Raw genomic sequence first — 22,675 nt, 5'->3', positions numbered from 1 at the left:
TAGCAGCCACTCACTCACGCATGGGCAGTACTGTACTTCTTAAAAACCTCAACTGCGTGTTTATGTACATTTTGCCCACAAAGCTGTCAATACACCAGCTTGTGTTGACAGAGCGCAGCTTCCTGGCACACACAGGAGCTTGTCTCAGCTCAGGCCCCATAGGAATGATGTCTTTTAAAAGAAGCGGGCAGGGAGGGTGGGGTGAAACTGATATGTGCTGCTACCTTGCTCTTCTTCACATCTACCGTGAGGCTGCAACAGCAAATGATGGCATTAGGGAGGTGGGGAGGGTGTGGAGCAGATGAACTGCTTTCCCTCCCAGAGCAAGTGATGATACGGCAGAGGGGAGGAGGACAGGGGAGAAGCTGGACAGGTGCTGAGAGAGAGATATGTGCTTTTTTTCTTCTGCTGCATGGGAGATTGCAGGGAATGGAGAGAAAAGGAGAGAGAAAGAGAGCAAAAAAGGACAGGTGAAATATTTCCCCCTGTGGCAGAGGAAATGAGGGAAAGTGGAAAGGGCCAGCTCTGTATTGAGAAATGGACTAAGCCATCCCCAGAGGGGGTTCTGAAATTCCCAGCTCCACAAGGCTTTCTCTAAATGTACCCACTAGTGATAGATGATTTTTACGTTTACCCCCTCTGCTTTTGCCTCAGTCCTCAGCAGAGCTCAGGAAGCTCACTGTCTGCAAGTGTGTGTGTGTGTGTGTGTGTGTTCACGGGCCTGCGCAACCACCTCACTGCATGCCAGACAATCCTGGCTTCGCTTCCCCGACATTCCCAAGGAGCAGAAAACATATCCCCTGTAACAATCGATAGCTCCCCCCAGCTCCCCGCCCCATCTGCAGCCTAACGCAGCTCTGTCTCCAATGGCCGCCACCGCTATTAATTCTGTGCCCCTCCGCTTCCTGCTTAGTGCCTGGTCCCTGAGATTAAAGAGCAGCGCAGCTACTGGAGTCCTTTACTCACAGGAGGAGGGAGAGGGGGAGGGAGAAGGGAGCCCAGTGTAAAGATTGTTTTGCTAGCTTACAAACACCACTCATTTCTACTTTAGACCACACGGGACCAACCGTGTGGGGCTCTTTGCAGTGTCAGTTAATTGCAGGAAATCTAAACCTGTGATCTTCTTCCCATCCCTTTAAGTGTGTGTGTGTGGGGGGGGGCAGTTATGGGAGGTAAAAGAGTTAATAGTTTAAATAGAGTAATCCTATGCTAAAAACTAATGCCACACATTTGCTCAAATGTGATGATTTGCTGTGTTTGTCTACATGTTTGCAAACTGAATATATTTGGCTTTTGGAGTGTGGATGCTTCCACACCTGACTCTTGCTGATTCGGCTGTTTGTCTTTATTATTCTCAATTCGAAAGAACTTTAAAGGTTGCTTCTTCTTTTTTTTTTCTTGATGCTACAAGACAAAGCTCTGATTAAATAATGGAAGAAATCAATCAATGAATGCCAACTGTTGAGCTCGATTTGAAAAGTTCCCCCACACAATTATTAAATAGGAGTTTTCTTTGTGAAGCTTAGCACAGATTAGCTTTGATCAGTAACTTCCTGGATCCACTGAAACGGAAATCACCTAAGAAACAACAATTTTAATAATAGTAGTTTAAAAAAATCACGCAGCTAGTATTTGGACTAAATCAGATGATCAGCTGAAGTTTCTTACTTTGCCTCTGCTCACTCAAACGTTATTCCAATTTAACCGTGTCCCTCATCTTCTCATGTCTTTCACTGTAGGAGTCAGAGTGGGAGTATCCCCAGGGCAAACATATGCTGCCTCCACTTTGCTTGCACACTCAAGTCTACATTTCTTTTTTTTAATCACAAGAAGCTTGCCCAGTCTCCCATAATCATGAGTGCACACATACTCATTCTACCTCTGCAAACAGCCAGTGACTTGCACTGCATGGATTAGCCTTCTAAAGCATTCCCTTTGAAACTCTGCAAGTAAGGATTTCTTTTTAGGTGATCACTGGCCTAAGCAGCTGTTACACGCAGGATTAGCAGGTTCTGCCATTCAGACAAACATGTTCTGTTTAAACTGGCAGGGCGAAGGAGGTAGAGAAAGACAAGGAGGAGAGGAGAATGGGCGAGGTTACCGGAAGGAGCGGGGATGAAGTTGAGAATAATAACAGGGAAGCAAGAGAGTGGTAGTAAAGGAGGTGTGAGAGACGTGAAATGGGGAACAGATGATGAGAGAAGTGGACCGATATGTGGAGCAGAAGGGATGAGAGGTGAACGGAGCAGAGCAGAAGTGTGGAATCGGGATGTGTGAAGAGAAGTGTGAAGGGCAGGACAGGGGGAAGAGGCAAAGATTTCAGGAGAGGAGAGGCAGAAAGCTTCAATTCAGTGTTGTTAGAATCAAATCTCTGCCAAGGAAGAAGCTTAAAAGGAGCTGATGATAAGCACGTTGTCTTCGCCTTGTTTTCACCCAGGTTTTTGTTTTTTGTCTCACCTGTATAATATCAGCCCTCCTTCTGACTCTCTGAGTGTGAAAGTGTGTCATCCAGCCACCTCTGTAATTGCGCTTGTACAAGGTGTTTACAGAGAGAGAAGGTTGATGGGCTGATAACGGGCCTTGCTTTAGGGCCGGAAAGACATTTCCATGCCGAGCCGCCGGCTCACAATGGCTTCTCGCTTGCTTCTCTCACTTCACCTCCTTCTTTTCTGTCTCACATACATCTTATTGCGCCCACCCCACCCTCCACCTCCCCAGCAATCTTTTCTCTTTTCTGTGTCTGTAAATGGAGAAACACATCTGGGATCTCTGCTGTTCTGAGCTTTATATTTTCACGGCTGCTATTGTCATTTCTTTCCCCCTCGCTTTTTTCCCCCCTCTCTTGTGTGCCTAGCAAGGGGGATGACAGTGGCGTGGCAGGCAGGCAGCTTTCTTAGTTTTTCATTTGAAGCATCACAGCACATTTCACTGGAACGCGCCGGCTCTTCCCGGGAGAAGAACTCATGCCTGGTGTCAGCGCTCCTTCCTTGCACTCCCCACTATCAGTCATTACCCTTTTTCCTCTTTCTGCTGTGCCCCTCTTTTCGCTTTCAGGCTATTCTACTAGAAAGATACTGAAATTGTACGTTCAGACATGTGCAAACACTATTTGGTAAATGTAGACAAGTTCAGCTTTTCCAGTCAGATGCCACGACGCTACAATTTCTTGGGATTCTCATGTGGCTCCAGTGAAAAAACTGTACACATGTGCGCACACACATACACAAACTGACAGTCATATTTTGGCTCTTTATCCCTACTTGGTAATCTGTTTACGGAGTGCTGGGCCCATTTGAGGGAGAATTTAATTGAAACCGGGACTAATCTGATGATGGCACAGAGCAGCAGCGCCCTCGGCCCTGCTTCACCTCCAGTTAGGTTGCACCTTGTAGCCCTCACACATAATACCTTGCTACTTCATTTCATGCCTCACGGTTCAATGCAGTGCTGCCCACTCTTACATGCCACATTGATTGTTAATCCAACACTTGATATGCGCTGTTTTCACTCAATTCTGATCTTGTTTTCCTTGTTTATGTCCCCCTTTTCTTCTTCTTATCCCCCCTCCCTCCTCCTTACCCGTTGCTTCCCTTGTCTTTCTCCTTCCTATCTATGTCCAGGATGGATATTACTCCCACCGCCCAAAAGAGAAAAGTAGAGTCGACAGCAACAATGAGAACTCTGTGCCCAAAGACTTTGAAAATATAGACAATAGTAACTTTGGTGCACGCTCACAGCCGCACCGACAGCCTGCAGGGGCCATCAGCAGTAAGCAGCAGCGGGAGCATCTGCAGGAGAAGGCCCACGCCCAGCAGCAGGCCTGGCGGGACAGCTCCCCCGGTCTGGGCCGCAGCTCAAATGAGGTTCTGCCATTAGGCCACCAGCCACTGGCAGTTGGCAACAACGCCTCTTATCCAGTTGGTGGAGGACCGCAGCAGCGCTACCATGCCTCGCAAGCGCAGCAGACCCAGTCACAGCACAGACATCAGCATCCCCACAGGAAGCAAGCAACTGCAGCAACTCTGGAGGTGACCTACGACCAGCCACCTAAGTGTGAGATCAGTGGAAAGGAAGCCATTTCAGCTCTGTCTCGAGCCAAAAGCAAGGAGTGTCGGCAGCAGATCGCTGAGGTGTACTGCAGACACAAGGAGGGGCAGTTAATGCCTGAGAAGGTCACTCGCTACTGCCCAATTGAGGGTAAGTTTTTCATTTTGATTGAAAGAACTGATTGTTTGATTTTAGTGAAAGGGGAGTCATGCCAAGCTGGCACAGTCACAACTGTCAAACGTCCCCTTTTTCCACTATATCTGTTTGGAGCTCTTAAAAAGCTGCTTTCCAGATCTGAAATACTTCTTTTTTAACATTTCATTTTTATGACTAAATATACACTAATCATGACCTTGAAATAGGTACATATCAAGAAGTTATTGAGACTGTGACACTCAAAAATGTAACTAGTCTCTTTCAAGAGTTCTGTGTGGATTTGACTGACTGGCAGCATAAGCAAACAACCCCACAACACATATGTATTGTAATTGTTGCTAAACTCAAGCCCCCAGTCAATCCAACCAACTTAATATCAGTTATAAACACGAGGACAATAAAAGAAATCAGGAAATCTCAGATATAAAATAATCAGGGACATTTATCACTTTGTAGATAACCCAATTTATTGCAGTAAGTAGTCTGAATGAAAAAAATGGGTTTCCAGGATGTTCAACACCTCGCAGTTTAATTATTTACCTGGGATGTATACTTTTATATTAAAACTGCTTTAGGTTTAAGTAAACAAAAAAAAAATCTGATTTACTTTAAAGGACATTTATTCTCGCCATCATACTGTAAAATACACCAGAACCAATCAAATCAAACAGCTCTATGACATATAGAAATGTATTAGATGGTGAGTGGGAACTGCTCTTATTCTTTGAGTATTTCTAAATCTCAAATTTAAGGACTACTCAAATAAATTCAAAGTCAGATAAGTGATCGAGTTTGAGCTGATTTTAGGGCTGTTCGATATAACGATATATATCGGATGACGATATAAAAACGTCTATCGTTTCATTTTACGCTATCGTTTGTTTCGTGCTGTTGCAAAATAAACTGTTTACGGCAATATTTTTTCATCGTTTTGATGGTCACTGTAGTGGCTATATTCATTTCCTAAAGTTCTCTCCTTCTCTTATATTTAATATAACCACACTACAGACGGACAAGCGCCTGTTTTTATGTATTGTCGTTAGCAACAACGACGGTAAAACCATCACGTGTCCGCTTGTTTATTTTCCACGTAAGCCTTTCACAATAAAGCTCAAGATCCTGTTGAGACTTTTCAAAATAAACTGAATCACGTGAAAGAGCAGATTATTTACGGATGAGAATGAAAAAAGAGCCGTCAGGTGCTAAAAAATAGACCTTAGAGTCAAACGTTAGAACAGGCTTTTCCCCGCAGCACGCCATGTAATAAATACTCACAAAGAAAACGGCGGCTGTTACAACTTATGTCTAGAAATGTGTAGTTTAATGCATTGGTAAAACACTCGACTCCAGATACACTATGCCCAGCTGGAAACACTTCACATACCTGAGATTCACAGAATTTACAGAAAATGTTACATTTTTGTGATTTATATCGTTATCGGACGATAGATGTTTTATATCGGGATATGAGATTTTGGTCATATCGCACAGCCCTAGCTGATTTGTCTAGCAAACAGACTTTACTTTTTTATTATTTTAAAATATACCAACAAAGCTTGGTATAAAGGGTGTAGTCTGACAGACATGGATGGTCAAATAGTTCCTGCTCTTGTAATTGCAATTTCTCATCAAAAGCAAGAGCTGTCCTTTTTGCTGATGTCTGTGTAAGTAAATTTGTTTGAGGAAATTGAGATGCTGCCTGTATTTGATTCAAATTGGTTTTCCATTTTCATTTGTTTTTTCAAGCTGGCCACAAAACATAGGTTCCCCTTGGTTTTGCACACACACACAGACACACACACAATTTTTCCTAAGAGTTTATAGACATCTGCAGTCTGGTTGTAGATTCTGTAAACAAAATCTGTTGCGGCTGCAGCCTTCAGTGAGCACCACGCATCAGCGGCCATGTTTAAGTGAACATCACATACACACCATCACATGTGCCCGCATGGGAGTGGACTGAATACAGCATGGACAGCAGGGGAGGAGGAGAAAGCTATTCAATACCTTGTCTGTCAGGCACCTTCCCAGCCCTCGTTCATGTTTTATAACTTGAAGAGGCACGTATCTAACTGTAGCTACTTTTGTGCATGTCCCGTCCCAGGAGCAGGTGAATGTGCCTCCGCCTGAGCTTGTGTCATCGCACACAGCAGCTCACCATCTCACTCAAACTGATAGTTTGAGCAAAAGAGACATAGATATTGAAAAGGGCTTTCCCCTGGTGGCAGGGCTGTGACAATACGACGACAAAATTAAATCACTTTTCTTTCTCTCTGTCTGCCAGCCTGCTGCCTGCCAATGTGTTATTCACAATTCGAGTCCTAATCTCGTTAGCCCAAAATTGTCCAATTTGATTTAATGTGCATTCTGTCCTTGAGGCCTTTGCTAAATTAGCAATTGTGTCAGTTCTTTATTTGCATCATTGAATACAGGAGGAATGTGTTCACTCTCTTAGCTTCCCGTGTGTAAACTTTTTCTAATAATGATGTTACCCGGCTACATTGCTCCAGCAGGGAAAGCAACTGGCAGCTGATGCATCATAACAATCGAGTGATATCATAATGGCTTTGTAGTGAGAACGATTCCATACTTAAACATGCTATAATGAATGTTTTTGAAGGGAAAGCTCTGTAATGTGAATGAGCTCCAAATGAATCCTGTAAGTGCCAGAGCTGCACTGTGTGTAACAGAACCTTTATGTGTGTTTGTGTGCGTGTGTACATATTAATTTGGAGAGGATTTGTCAGAATTTGAATATAAATTAGTTATTTTTAAAAATAACCTGAGTAAACATATCAAACGTGGTCCAGTTCCCGAGGGAAAAGGGAAAATACTTAATGTATTTATATAAATAAAATCCGTCAGTGTGGTTTATATCCACAAACCTTGCTTTGTGGCTTGTTTCAAGCAGCTGGCACTATCCCTGAGACATTTTTAAATGCAATTTGGTACAATCCCTTTGGGATATAGCTCGGCTCTTGTTATAAGTCCTCATATGAGCAGTTAAGAAGGGGTGGGTAAGAACTCCAAAGTTATACGAGATGATGGAGGAAGAGAGTGGGGTGATAGCAGATGAGGGAAGGGCAGTTTAAAAGATTGATGGTGAAGGAAAAGATGATGAAGAGTGATGAGTTGAAGAGGAGGCCTTCTGTTTTCTTCTTTTTTTTTTCTTCCTTTCTTTACAGCGAGCGCTGTGGTGGCTGCAGGTACATAGTGTGATTTTTAAAAACTCGACACGTGAAGCTCTTCTGCGGATAAGCACACGTTTGACAAGTCTGACAGCAAAATTTAAGCACACACACACACACACACACACACACACACACACACACACACACACACACACACACACACACACACAGCCATGCTCATTAGTTCAGCTAGCTAGCATGGCACACACTCTCAAAGTGCTTTGTGAAGCGACTGGCCAATTATCCGTGTGCAAAGCAAACCAGTGAACCTTCTTAGCTGGCCACCAATTACTGTTCAATCTGATACGGCCCACAGCAGATTTTCCCCTGAGCAGTCACTCACACACACACACACACACACACACACACACACACACACACACACACACACACACACACACACACAAACGCACGCACGCACGGAGACAGAGAGAAACAGCAGCAAGAAAGATGTGTGAGTGAATGACAGGAGCCATGGCCAATTGGAGCTAAGGGAGCATATCATTACCTTGACCCTTGTTGTCAACCCTTAAACACAGCCATATTGGACACCTGGCCTTAAATTTGAATGAATAAGATTAGCTGGAAAAGAGGGACTTCTTAACCCTGTTTCTAAAGAGTATACATGTCAGACACAGTAATTAAAGGACCTCATAGCCAGATGCAGGCAGGAGCCAGGATGGGCTTTTTCTTTTTCTTTTTTTTAGGAAAACCTTACCCCAGGGGAAAGAACAACCCCCAGTATTCCCTCAGCTTCCTCTGCTTCTATAGCAAATACAGGCTCTTGGGAACTGAAGTCCCAAATTATAGTCATTAATCTCCTTAAGACACGTTCTGTGAACAAACATGTCTCGAAAGCTGCGTGTATGCATTTGCTGTAATAACTGAAGATTCAAAACAAACAATGTGTGTAAATGTTGGGGGGCTTGACAGTGTAGAACAGCTTGAAGGAAGGTTTGTTTTTTTTAAAAAGACAATTTTTTAAAGTGTTTTTTTTTTAGTGGTTAAAGGCAGTAAGAAACCACACAGTGGAGCTATGTGAGGTTAACAACGACTTTCCAGAGATTGCTGGAATTGTTCTGTTTGAAAGTGGCCTGGCTGGCCACAAGCAGGGCTGTGTTTGTTTGCACGCTTATTGTTGTCATTTGTGCAAAATCCCATTCATCTTTTGGGAGTTTCGCTTTAGAGGAATGGTGGCATATTGTCAAACGATGCTCCACCCTGAAAACCCGAAAATCCCAGTGGATTCGCTCGTAGGATTCCTGTCAAGGGGAGGATAGTCGTTAGAGTGGTTATTGTCTGGCTGAAAACTGTCATAGTTCCAATTTAATTACATAATAAATGGATGAATGGCTTTGTGGTCCTTTTGTTGTGTGGCTGAATTAGCTTTCTAACATTTCTGTTCTTTTTTCACTCACTTGTCAGTACCACAGATCTGACCTAGCTTTCTTGTAGATGTGCATATTTTGACTCTAATCCTAACCTAGTGGTATCAAAATGTGTGATTTTAGCCCTGTGATCATTTTTCCTGGCAATCAAAAACTTTTTATTTTCAAAAACTAACTAAATAAATGCCTTTTGTTCTACATTTAAAGGTTAGAGTTAGGTGAAGTGTTATTGCTCATGTCTAATAAGAACACAAACCTCAGAGGGTTATGGCTAAAACTGTCTAAAATATGCATATGTACAAGAAAGCTATAACTCGGTCAGTGTTTTCTTCTTACTCTTACTGTATATCTTCATATTTACAAGAAAAAACAGTCTTTCTCTATCAGGAAAACCGTTACTCAGTGAGCATTCACTTGTGACATAGCCGTTTAATTATTTTGAATATGCTAATCATTACAGAAACTTGTACTCGCTGTGTTGCTTAGCAACCTTGTTATATAGCTATTTGCTTGAATTGTTTAATAAGAGAATGACATTTAATTATCATTACTATTTATAATCATTATGCTTTGCATTTCTTCATCCTCTGAAGATACGTACAGGTGCTCCCCATCGTGTACTGACTGATACACTGTTTGCACGGCCTCTCACAGCTTCCATGAAATAACAGATTTGATTTAGTAATTAAACATGTAAACAACCCACGAATATATCACTGATGAAGGATCCATGCAGTCTTGTGTGAATTAAAAGTGCAACAGATTTATAGGAACGTGAAGACATGGTGTCTTTTTACATGCATAGGTAAAGCCAACGTGAATATCCAGTGGGATGAGGACTCGGCTGAGAGCTTTCCATCAAAACCAGTGAGAATAGCGTTCGTACTGGTGGTTCATGGACGAGCCTCTCGCCAATTCCAACGTCTCTTCAAAGCCATCTACCACGCCTCTCACTACTACTACATACATGTCGACCAGGTAAGGCGCAGATGGCCATTTTCTTTCATTTCCAATAAGTGAAGCTTCTAAAATGTATGTGTACCGTTAGTCCATGTTTGATCAATCTCTTTGTTTCAGCGCTCTAACTACCTGCACAGGCAGGTACAGACCTTGGCTACCCAGTATCCCAATGTGAGGGTGACTCCATGGCGCATGGCCACCATCTGGGGTGGAGCCAGTTTGCTGACCATGTATCTTCGCAGTATGGCTGACCTGCTGGCCATGAGAGACTGGAGCTGGGATTTCTTTATCAATCTCAGTGCTGCCGACTACCCCATAAGGTAACAGCAGAGGACCTAATAATTAAGGCACCTCAATAAAGAAAGATGTGAGATGTTTGAAGGAAAAGTAGTTACTCCTAGTGACTCCGTAAAGAATTGTCCTGCAAGGAAAACTGCAAAAGGTGCAAGCATCCACTGAAGGTCAGAAATCTGTGCGCTTGGTTTTCTCTTTAGGAAGCCATGCACCACAGTAGTAGTTCACAGCCAATATGGAAGAAATTCAATACACAGTAGTCTGAGCTCTTGTGGTTAACTGTGAGCTTTAAATACAGAGTCACTCCAAAGCAAACAAATCAATGGAGCCGAACCTCTACTTTCTCCGACAGCATTCATTCACACCTTCCACATCTTCCAAGTGCCTGCTTCAGCGGTGAACTGATTGCAGTTTAATTGCCAAGGGTCAGTGCCTAGTGACTCTCCAGGCCTGTTGTGCACTGTATAGTCTAAAAGTCATCTTTTTACTCAAAAACCTCCCACTTAAGAAGCTGCAAAATGTAATTAAAAGCTACAAAGTCTCTGTGAACTAGAAGTGAAGTCAGGGAAGTAGCCTACTGGAAGAGAAATTTCATGACTTTTAAGTTTTTTTTAATGTGAGTTTATAGTCCTTCTGGGAGTTGAGGGTCTGCTGGGTTTTTGATGTAGCTCTGCAGCAGCCAATTAAAATCCTCCTATTAAGGAGCGAGTTATCTTTTCTGCACAGCCAGATGTCCACCAGTTGAATTTAGACAAGCTGTAATGGCCAGTGGGTGAAAGGAAGCTGGGTGTGATGTCTCTACAGCTGGAGCCAAGACGCTGAAACAAATGTGGATTTTGTTCATGGGTGGGTTCAGTCTTGTTGAGTTAGTCAGTTTCACCATATCGATGAATGCTGCTGACATGCTGTCCATGTGCGTTTGCCTTTTCGTGCGCGTCTATGTTTCTGCACCACTTTGTGCAAGCCTGACTTTCTGTCTTGCCGTCTGGATAGTTCGGTGTGTCTCAGCACCTGCCTGTACGCAGTTGTGTGTGTTAGGCTCTCTGTGTGTCTGTCAATGCATGATTAAAGGTATTTGCGAGTGTGCGTGCTGTTTTCTTCCCATCTTTTGTCTCCTCATTTGCATTAGGGTGATGTTGTTGAGAAAAGGGCTGACGTTGGAGGTTTTAAGCCCCATCTGTTGGGAGACGAAACGATTGATGGAGCGAAAGAAGGAGCCGAGAGGCAGAAATTGCAGGGAGTGGCGGAGGAACAAGAATAAGTTAGAGAAAGGAAACAAGACGAAACGGCATGATTTGGATCCATGCGATATAAAATTATGTAAACTGAGTTGTATCTTTGCTTAGTAAGTGCATTTGTAACCACAGCTTGGATTTGACTAAGTCTATGCAGTGCCCATCTACAGAGTTAAACTTGCAAATATAAACCTTTAAGTGGCACGGCTGGGTCCCAGTCAGAGAGTGAGTGCTGCTCAAGTGTCTTCAAGCAACAAAGTGAAGCCCATTCAGCTGTTTTTTTTTTTTTCTTTTTTTATGACCAGACAATCCCTTCTCATCTCTTTAGGAAGGAGATCCGGAAAAGAGAGCCGCTCTTCCTTAGGAATAAACACATCAGCATTACATTATCATTATGGACTTAGGTTACTAGCGCAGAAAAACATGTTGGAATAAGCAGATGTCTCCCTCCTGTGCAATGGCAAACCAATACAGCCACATGAGTTAATTCATCACAACCCATAACCCATTACACAAATTGATCCTATTAAATGTATCCAAGGAAAACTCAACCATCTGCTCTAAAATTTCCTTAAGATGCAAAAACTTTGGTCACACATTTTTTTCCCATATTGATCGCACTGTGTTTTTGCAGGCAGGAATGTCAGGGGCTCCCCTGCCCTGTGCTGCTCTGACTATAGCTGTTGTTATCAGTGGGACTGGAGACAAGCATTATTTCCCCTCTAATTCCCTCATAATGTCTGTCCTGCCGCATGGATGGCTCTCAAAGGCAATCCCACAGCCCCTCACACCAGCAGAGGGTCTGTGTGTCCAGGGGGAGATATACCGTGTGGATGTGTGTTTGTGTTTGCCTATGTGTGTCTGTCTGTCTGTGTGTGTGTGTGCATGTCCAGAGAGGCCAGAGGATGAGTTACACGCTTGCTTTGTCAGAGAATACAGTCCCCTTTCCCAGCTTTTATCTACACACTCTCCCTGCTTTTTACCTCTTTTCTTTAAAGCCTCTTTCATAGACTTTACAGCAGCTTTTAAGCAGACTGAGCTTTGTGAGGCAATGACTGGCTGCAGGCATCATATCTTCTAATCTCTTTCGCTTTGTCATCCACGGCTGAAAAAAAAGTGCAGCATCTCATACTTTACCATTGCTCATTAGGTGATAGGTGTCATTTCCTGCTGCGAGAAGAAAATAGAACATTAGCCCATTTACAACAACACCAACCCTTTCAAGATCCTGCTGAAAACATCTAGTTCTTTTATTTGCTGAAGTTTTGTAAGCTTCTACAGGCCAGATCCACGTATGAAGGATCCATGCAGTCTTGTGTGAATTAAATGCAACAGACTTACAGGAATTTATCTGTTAACATGCAGAGTAAAAAGACACTCTGCGTGCATTCAAACTGTTTCAGCTGTTGCATTCAGCCATCCCCTCTTGAGCTGCATATTAAAAATGTTGGATTTAAAACAACACATAATAAATATAACAGTATGATCACAGCTGTCATACAGTGGCATAATAATTAAGTTTAATTGGCCCTTTTATTTAAAAGGTGCATATTTTTTCAGTGACAGGTGGGGTCAAAACTAACAGCGCTCTGTGTGTGTGTGTGTGTGTGTGTGTGTGTGTGTGTGTGTGTGTGTCTGTGTGCAGAGCAGCCACAGGGCCGAAAGTAAGCAAACTAGACCCAGTGGACAGGGTGACCACTCAGGTGGCAAATCTGGAGGTTGACATGAATTCCCTGTGTAGTGTGCATGTCTACAAGCATTTGTTCGTCTGTGAATTTGCATTGCATTGTCACTTGTAGTCACAGTAGCAGATACACAATGCGTAAGCGTTTGTTTGTGTGTGTGTGCGGAGTTGAGACGGCGAGGACTGCATGCGTCTGTACAGCACATCATCAGTTAGGGTTTATGGCTCAGGACCTCCTGAGATAAGCCCCCCAGGCTGTGAAATTGCTCCTTGAAGAGAAAATGACATTAATATGCGCTTGTCCCTCCCCCCACTGATCCTTGAGCCTCGCTGATCTTTTAGAAAGGCAAGCCAAGCCATCATGAAAGGCTCCACCGCAGATGAAATGTTAGAACCACTGACTGGGGCATAGCCTGTGGAGCAAAGCTTTTAGCCTGTCTGGCCTGTATATGAGGAACTAGACTGCTCTACAATGTAAGAGCAGCATGAAGTCATTCATCAAAATCATGGATAGCACAATCTTTTGTATAATCCTAAATAGCTTTAACAGCTTGAAGGAACTCAGAGACTGATCCTGGGAGCAGCTGAGGCCTTTTCTTCTAATTGATTGATATGTGACTTTAAGCCCTCAACTATTTCCTCATTACAGTAAAATTCCCCTCCGCTTGAAAATGTGTTTTCATTGTTGTTACATCACTTAAATGTTCGAGCACCATTGTGCTGAACTGGACACAGGAATGCTGTCTAACATGAATCTTCTGAAGGGTAAAGTTTGCAGTTACAAATACTTTGCGATGTGAAAACTCTGACTCTCCAGTGAAAATAACAATGCCTAATAAGTTGCATATTGCATATTTTGCGATTTTATGTGTCATTAAAAGTGTGTGGAGATGATCAATAAATAAGACCTTGATAATACAGCTGATCTGCTAAACTGGGACTGTGGGTGTAGTCGATCAAATATAATTGTTATTGGTATTACATAAATCACATTTTTTCCCCTTTTTTCCATGTGACCAACTAGAGAACTGTAACACATATACTGAATGTTTTTTATGTGAGGCAAGCAGTCAGCAGAAAAGAATTACGTGTTCATGCTGAATCACAACAATCACAATCATTTTCCATGCCTTTAAAGTTACCATGAAACACAAATGATCGTTTTTCCCTTTGTAATGTGACGCATTTCAGAATGAGACTGAATTTATGGGAAAGGGCATTTAAATCCGATCACATGTGTAGAAAAACTCACATTAGTCACCTCCGTGTCTGGTCCAGAATGGTTTCTCTTAATATATCATATTTAAGCTGCAGCACCTGTGAACTAATAACCAAAAGAAAAAAAATACAGTTATGTCCGTAACTGTAAAAGATGTAATTTTGTTCAACTTCCTCTTGTACTGGAGCAATTGTGTATATAAGAATATGGAAAATGAGTGTTGTGTGTCTATAAAACAAAGAAATAAAACAAAATATCAAAATGTGGAATTATTTCTTCACTTGAAATTAAAATGGCACAAGTGAAAAAAATCGCTTACTCAGAGGCCCTGGCTCTACTCTGCATCTGTTTCATGCCTCCTGCCTAAACCAACAAGTTTTACTTTTCAGAGGCGCCCTGGGGGGACAGGGGCATAACTTTGTAGATTTCCTATAGAATCTTTTCAAATTAAAAGCCACCGCTTTGTTTTGAGGGGATAAAAATACTCAGTGACCTCGTACTGTAACTGGTTATGGCCACAATGATGCTTCTGACCTCCGTGAGGGTTAAAAGATTTAAAAGGTTTGATGACTCTGCTCCGAAATAAAATGCAAAAGCTTCTTTACTTCTTCTATGGTGCAGGACACCATAAATATCTATACAGGATTTCCTGAGCACTGATTTAATGTCTACTGCAAAGTTAAATTCAAGATGTGTAATCAGAATTGTGAAAACAAAAAGAAGTCAGTGCTATCATGTGTTTTTCATTTGTTAAAAGATAGTTTGCATAATTCTCCTCCAAAACTGATATTTGTGCTTCAAAATCAGTGTTTCCAGCTGGATGCTACCACATGTTCCTAGTCATAAGTAAATCATTATCTGTTATGTTTCAGGACCAATGACCAGCTGGTGGCCTTCCTGTCTAAATACAGATACATGAACTTCATCAAGTCCCACGGCAGGGACAATGCAAGGTGAGATGCAAATTCTGAAACGTAATTTTAATTTCTCCACAGCAGCCCACCCTCTCCCTTACTCTCTGGCTAGCTCCGTCTGTGTTTCTCTCGCACACATACAGCACCTATGTGCACGCCCGACGCGCTCCTGCCAGCACGGTGTGGTCACTGAATCATAATACAATTAGCTCCCATCTGTGGCTTCATTAATTAACCTTCTTGGTGGGGTGAGCCAGAGAGGTGGCTGCCAGAACGTTTGTCTCTGCTGACGCCACCCTGCCTGCCCCCCCCCCCCCCCCCCTAGCTTTCAGCCACATCACACCCCGCTGGCAAACCAGTCATCACCAAACACTGTGGGCAAAAATACCCCATAGCACATGGAAAAAATATGTCCTGCATGAGTCAGCATGAGTCAGCACTACCTTTTTGTGTTTGCAGTCAGTATTTTATCAGTGCTGTATGATAAGAGTGCAGCTGTTTTGTTCCTCGTTTAACCCTTTATTAACAATTTGAGTGTGTCTGTGTGCCACAAGTTCACCCACTGTCACCTTTCAGAAGGTGAGTGTGTGTGTGTGTATGGGTGATGTCACCACATTTATAAAGTCCTTTATAGCCGAGCTATTATGACAGTCTTCACCTGGGGCACTTTCTTGGGCGACCGTGGCTCAGGGGGTTGGGAAGCACATCTGTAACCAGAAGGTCGCCGGAAGGTCGCCTGTCCTGGTCGTTGTGTCCTTGGGCAAGACACTTTACCCTACCGCCTACTGGTGATGGCCAGAGGGGCCGATGGCGCGATATGGCAGCCTCGCTTCTGTCAGTCTGCCCCAGGGCAGCTGTGGCTACAACTGTAGCTTGCCTCCACCAGTGAGTGAATGAATAGTGCAATTGTAAAGCACTTTGAGTGCCTTGAAAAGCGCTATATAAATCCAATCCATTATTATTATTAATTTTTCCAACTTTATTAAATACTAAGATTTTATTTTTAAAGAGAAAGTGAGACTTTCTAAGTTTTGTGTCCTTCCTACAGGAAGACGGTTGCTCTTTGCTATAAATGAGCGGAGCTTTAAAAAAATCTGTTTACAAGAAAGAAATTGGAGGAAAATATAAATATGCTGATGCAACAGTAACTGACCTTTCTGAGCTTGTTTTTATGTAAATGATATCTCAAAAAAAGAAAAGAGGACTTCACAACAACAAGCTCTCACATAGTCACTGATATTACCAAAACGTTGTTCCCGTGTGCTTGCTAGGTTCATCCGTAAGCAAGGTTTGGATCGTCTGTTCTATGAATGCGACACCCACATGTGGAGGCTGGGTGACCGTAAAATCCCAGAAGGCATCTCTGTGGATGGTGGGTCCGACTGGTTTCTTCTAAACCGCCTGTTCGTGGAATATGTTATCAACTCCAAGGACAATTTGGTCACTAACATGAAGCGCTTCTACGCCTACACTCTGCTTCCTGCTGAGGTAACACACACTGACAGAAGCTGCTCTCACAGGTTCGAGTGTCTCTTAATCTTTGACTGACAGGTAAACACTGCTTTGGACTTGCACCGTGTCATATATAGAAAAGTTTATTCTGTTCTCGTTTCATTGCCTGGAAAAGAATTTGACAGCAGAAATAAGATGAGAACTGAATGATCTCTGTGGGGAAATTGAATGTTTATCACGAGCTACTGTGAATCTCCTTTCTCTGCTCCTACTCTATTTCCTCTTGTGAATTGGATGGTGTAAAAAATAAAAGGTATACAATTTTCTAATTTCGTCTTTTTGTCTTTGCTCTCCGCCTCCCCCTCCCTCTCCCTATTCATTTCTGTTTCTCATTTTCCAGTCATTCTTTCACACTGTGCTGGAGAACAGCGCCCACTGTGAGAGCATGGTCGACAACAACCTGCGCATAACAAACTGGAACCGTAAACTGGGATGCAAATGTCAGTACAAGCACATTGTGGACTGGTGTGGATGCTCTCCTAATGACTTCAAGCCAGCAGACTTCCATCGCTTCCAGGTAGTAACGATACACAAAATACATTTAAACAAAAGCTCTTTTGTGATCATTCAACAATAACTGTTAAAGGAGTAATTTGTAGAAAGGATTCTCAATAACAAAATGTTTAATCTTTTTAAGGCTGGGCCTTTGTTTTTTCATTTTTAAAGACAGTGTTTAAACATTGGTAAAAACAAATAATAAAAGGCTTAACATAGCAGTCTCCTTATTTGCATCGTAGCTAATTTTCAGTATCACTTAAGAATAAGGCGGGGTCAGTCTTTGGACCAATCACATTTGAACAAGACATGTTTGCATATAGTTGAACAGATGGTGTAGAGAGCCAAAATGCAAGATTGAAACCATCACCTATCAGTTTTATTTTTTTAAATAGCTGTTTAAAATATATATTTACTGAGCTGCAGGCTGAATATGAAGCCCTGACATTTTTTGCTAATGTCTCCAGAGGTTAAGTAAGTGTTTGCAGATTGCTTAAAACCAGAAATCATACATCAAAATGACATACTTGACGTGCAGTTACAACATATCTATGGCATAGATTTAACGAGTGAGCATTTCAGGTACAGTAGTGTCTTATGTTTTTGCATAAGATTGCTAATCACAAAGTGCCTAAAGATACAATTTAGAATTTGTTCTTTGCTAACTTTTCTAACGGACTGCAACTTAGGAAAAAAAACCACCAGCAATGAGAAAAACGCTGCAAAACACAATGGAAATAGAACAAACAAAAACGGAAATAGGAAAAACGAAAACATAAATAGGAAAAACGAAAAAAGAAATAGGAAAAAACAGGTTTCCAAAAGCATGAGGGAATTGTTTCTGGGGAGACAATAACCTGACAGACCAGTTGCAGGAACCAAAACATGCTAAGAATAGCACTGGGAGACACTTAAAAGAAGTGGAGGATCAATCAGTTTTGTGAAGAAAGAAAAGATGAGAGGTAAGTGTGTTAGCCTAACTAATAACCTAAAAATCTGCCATCAGTATTATATGAATCATGAGATTAAAGCACACTTACCTAACATATTTTGGTTCCTGCAACTGGTCCGTCGGGTTATTGTCTCCCCAGAAACACGTCCCTTGTGCTTTTGGAAATCATTTTTTTCCCTTTTCTGTTTTCGTTTTTCCTATTTCCGTTGTGTTTTGTGTGCTTTTGCAGCGTTTTTCTTATTCAAGTCAAGTCAAGTCATCTTTATTTATATAGCACATTTAAAAGACATCAAGTGTGGGCCAAAGTGCTGAACAGAGGGATAATATAATAAAAAGAATTAAAATAGATAAGATGAAAACATTATAGAAAACATTGTAAGACATCCATATATGTTTATGTTTATTTTTGCTGGTGTTTTCTTAAGTTGCAGTCCATTTGGCCTCTCAGGGCCACTGTACTTTTCTGTTGTGTTCAGACACAACACTGGCTAATCATTAAGTTAGGTCCCTTTTTTGTTCTCCAATTATTTATAGAACAGTGTTAAGTTCCTTAATAAAAAAAATCATTACTCTGAAAATGCTCAGGTAAAAAGGAGTGAAAGTGAGTGGAAAAAGCAGCCAGAAAGTTTAGCTCCTTGGAGGGTAGCTCAGGAGTTGTGCACAGTCCTGTACTAAGTTAACTATTAGCACTTCTTAATTAAAAAGTCTACCTTCTTGTCCAGATATGGTTACTTCCAGCCCAAACCCAGATGCTAGGCACAGTGATAAAACTGAGGCTTTACAGAAGTCATTCTGTAAACATTTAAATTTTCTGTGTTTGATTTAACTTAGAAATAAGGGAGTCAGCAAGTTGAAGCAAGACTAATAGGTTTTAAATCCATGAGAAGGGCCAGAGAAAAACTGATGCTCCATTTTCTTTTTTTGTTCGCTTTGGATTTTTTTTTTTTTTTTTTTTTTTTTTTATTTCTTTTAAGGAGGAGGAGGGAAAAAAAGGATTACAGTCAAAAAACGACTGTACAGCAAAGACAGAATAACATTGTTGTGGCTTTTCCTCATCATAAGCATGAGTTGGCAGTATTTATGCAAAAACTCTTAGAGCCACAGCAGTGGGATAATGGCTCTGCACTACAGATTAAAATATCATAGAAAATATAGTGCAGAGAAACGTCTGCATTGTCCATTAAACTATATGACCATATATATGAAAACAAACTACCCTATCATAAAACTACAATACGAACAAACATAAAATGCAGTGAAAATGGAAAGAATTACGTGGCAGACAAGATGCAACTTCCACAGTTTAAAAAAAAAATCAAGCTAACAAAAAGTGCAGTTCCTCTAATGGCCACTTGAGGCTGACACCAAAAAGCAACTCGGTGTTAAAATGTTCAGCCTATCACCAGAAATAGACGTTTACACGCTGGTGTTGATTTACTACTACTTCTCTACCTTCTTGTCCAAATATGGTCACTTCTACCTCCAACAAACCACAATGGTGATAGCCACAGTACTAAAACTGAGCCTTTACAAACTAATGGGTGGCATCACCATAGCAACGTCAACTTTTTATGCCCAGTCTTTTGTTGTCAACCTGCTAATTTAGCTTTAAAGTAAAGTTAAGAATTAGAACAAGGCCTTAATATGAATACAAAGGCATGTATCAAGTGACTTTCTTTTGCTGGTCATGTAATTTTAGTCTAATAACTTTCGCCAGATGTCACAAAAGAGGGCGAGATGGGAAATTCTGCAGCTACAACAGGCCGCCAACCTGGGTGGTTGTGTTTAGTTATGAGGTGAGGAAAGTGAGGCATGTTAGTGTATATGACGCAGTGCAGTCGACTTTCCAACCTGAACTAGCTCACAGGCTTTGCTCCATAAAGTGTAATAGAGCAGGTTTCTGTTTATCACATGAATTATCACATATGCAGTGTCTTCAGTCCAGCAAAAGCCAGTATTGTTCATTCTTAAAGAAAAGTCAAGAGCAAGAGCTCGTATAATTTTGACATTTATTACTGTTTCATTCGTGGGAAATTTGTAATATTCCCCACAGCTATTAACACGACTGCCTTTAGCTTCCAGCCAAATGCTATAGGCAGGAATGAAAGGATTTGCAAAAATGGAAATTCCAGCTGTCCTTTTATCCCATGTTAAGGAAAAGCTGCTGCTTAAGAAGAAAAAAAGTATTTAATAAGCAAAACTGGCAAAAGGCCAGGGGAAAAGACTATGCAGCGGATCCTCATCAGAGATGTCAATCAGACACACCTTCAAACATACAAAAATGAATGTTAAAAACAGCACTACTTTCAGCAGACGGTCGCAGCACATCAGTATGTTGCAGGAAATCAGCAGCAGTCAATCCTTAAATTCTTTGCTCACAAGGTCTGTCCTCTCAACCTCAGCATCCAATGTATTCCCACAGCTTTCACAGTCGATATGTGCAAAATTATGTCTCAATTAGTATGACCCTGAAAGGAAAAAAATGGTAGGAATAATTAGATCTTCTCAGCCTTGGGTCTGTGATTAAGGAGACAGTTAGCTAGCCTTTCAAAATGAAAGTGAATGAGTGGCAGTGACTCAAGAGCCCCAGAGAAAGTCAGCGTCACACTTTTAATGCGCTCCTAAAATCTTAAAGCTGAATTACAAAGTGAATACAAATGTTCTGCCTCAGCAGAATATCACTTTAAGTCGTATCCTTCAAGAACGGTGAGTCATTTCATCTCTCCTCTTCGTTATATACCAGTCGGCGCACGGAGCTCAGTTCTCCCTTTGCCAAAGCTGTCTGCCGCATGTCTAGCCTCAGTCTCAGTTTAGTGCCAACCCTTTACCCTTGGCACTGCCGCTGGGTCTGGTTGGCACCTTGGTATCAGTGAAGTCCAATCCTGGGAAAAAAGACTTTCCAGAAGCAAGCCAGAGCTTGGGATTACTAGGACTTAATTTACCGTAAAGTAATCTCTTTGAGACGGTACAGCCAAGTATAGAAAACTTTCATTTGTTTTCCAGATCAGAACAATTTTTTAAAGTCAGTACAGCTGTCAATTTCCTACCATAGTTACTTTAAACTGTACTCATTAGAGGAGGAGTTTTATTAAGGAAGATTGGTGTAATGTGCCTTTTCTCTTTGTGCGTCTTTGTTTAGTAATGTGTTTAGAATGGGTACATTTTGGGAAGAATGTGAGAAAGACAGGCTGTGACAGGCTGCTGCTTTCAGATGATTCCACAGAGGGCAAATCAGAACACCCACAAGCTCTAGGACTGTCTGGGAACTAAAACCCACTCCTTTGCATTTCCTTTGATATCTCGAGCCAATCTCTGAGTGTTAGGGCAACATCTGGTACTTTGCCACGCCACACAAGCATCCAACAGTTTCTGTGAGAAAAAAGCACATCTCTCAGAAATGTGCCACAGCGTGATTTGGTCTCCTTTTTTAGCAAGTAGCACCGATGTGTTTGGTGCCGGTTGAATAGTTTGGTGTCTAGGACTTAAAAGATGCCTTTGTGTGGAAGCCAGGCTGTGAAGGTGGCAGATTTCGTGATGCACCATCAGCTGCATAACCAACAGCGTGGCAGGGACAAATACAACGTGGCTTGAGTGGATGATTCTAGGCAGAGCGATTAATGCAAAGAACTGATAAGGAAAAAGACAAATAATGGATAACTAAAGAAAAGCATGCAAATGTTTATAGGGTATAGCTTCGTGTCTAGTTCTTGCTTTTCTTTGTCTACTAGTATTGACTGTAGTTACTATAATGAAGCTGTCTGATACTGATACCCTAAGTGACTTACAAGTCCAGTGATGCACCCAAAGTCCTTCTATCAATAGCAATTGCACCATAATGTGATTAACCTTTAAACATCTGTGTTATTGGCGTGCAGGTGGATTTGCTTGTTCTGCCTCACAAGTTTCAGAATTTGTAGGATCATCTGCTGATGTGAAGTGACGTGCACAGGAGCAGCGTGAGGTTTTCTACGGGTTTTATGTCAGTGTTTTTAGTGATTATTTGTCCATTAATCATATGCATTAATAAATAAGGCGTTAATATAACATGTTTTCTAGTTTCTTTTGTTCTTATAAGCAGCTGTGTGATTATTTTACACATCAAAGTCTGTTTACAGGTCTGGATTTGTACTAAATTACCAATCATGTGAAAACTGTTTTTATAAAGCTGTGTTACTGCAGGGGGAAAAAATTTAAATTATGTCAATGTCAATAAAGAAAGGAATTTACCAGAATACTGTGTGGCAGCTTGAGGCCAATGACTTGAGGCTACATTAGCTGCTACAAGGCTACGCAGTCAAATTTCCAGCCAACTGGCAGCAGAGCTTCATTGTGGGTAACATAAGCGCCAGAGCCGATGAGGAAGAAAAGACTATATTTGTGGTTTGACATTTTTGTCTATGGTGATTTTGTGGTGTTAAATTAATGGGATAATCTTTTAAGCTCATCTAAACCCTCCAGTTTATCTTAACATCCCTTGTGGGGCAATGACCAGGATGCTGGGAACCGCTAAAGTACAGGACACCATTTGTACTGCAAAAGAATGAAATAGAGAGATAGTCTTGGGAGAGAGTATATTTGATTTAATACATAATAATTAATTCACAAACCCATATGGTAATGATTTCCCT

General features: G+C 41.6%; 1 protein-coding gene across 1 annotated transcript in view; it reads left to right on the top strand.

The window, feature by feature from the left end:
- The window catches only part of xylt1 (xylosyltransferase I), a 76,253-nt gene that overhangs the window by 36,883 nt on the left and 16,695 nt on the right, over positions 1-22,675 (top strand). Inside the window, exons 2-7 of the mRNA XM_026170048.2 lie at positions 3,621-4,197; positions 9,588-9,760; positions 9,860-10,062; positions 15,047-15,127; positions 16,360-16,576; positions 16,941-17,117. Coding sequence (XP_026025833.1) covers positions 3,621-4,197; positions 9,588-9,760; positions 9,860-10,062; positions 15,047-15,127; positions 16,360-16,576; positions 16,941-17,117 — 1,428 coding nt within the window. The remainder of the gene's footprint in view (positions 1-3,620; positions 4,198-9,587; positions 9,761-9,859; positions 10,063-15,046; positions 15,128-16,359; positions 16,577-16,940; positions 17,118-22,675) is intronic.

Source organism: Astatotilapia calliptera, chromosome 6 (genome assembly GCF_964374335.1).
Source record: "Astatotilapia calliptera chromosome 6, fAstCal68.1, whole genome shotgun sequence".
Lineage (NCBI taxonomy): Eukaryota > Metazoa > Chordata > Actinopteri > Cichliformes > Cichlidae > Astatotilapia > Astatotilapia calliptera.
The sequence above is the reverse complement of the archived record's forward strand: the minus strand, read 5'-3'. Positions and strand labels throughout refer to the sequence as shown.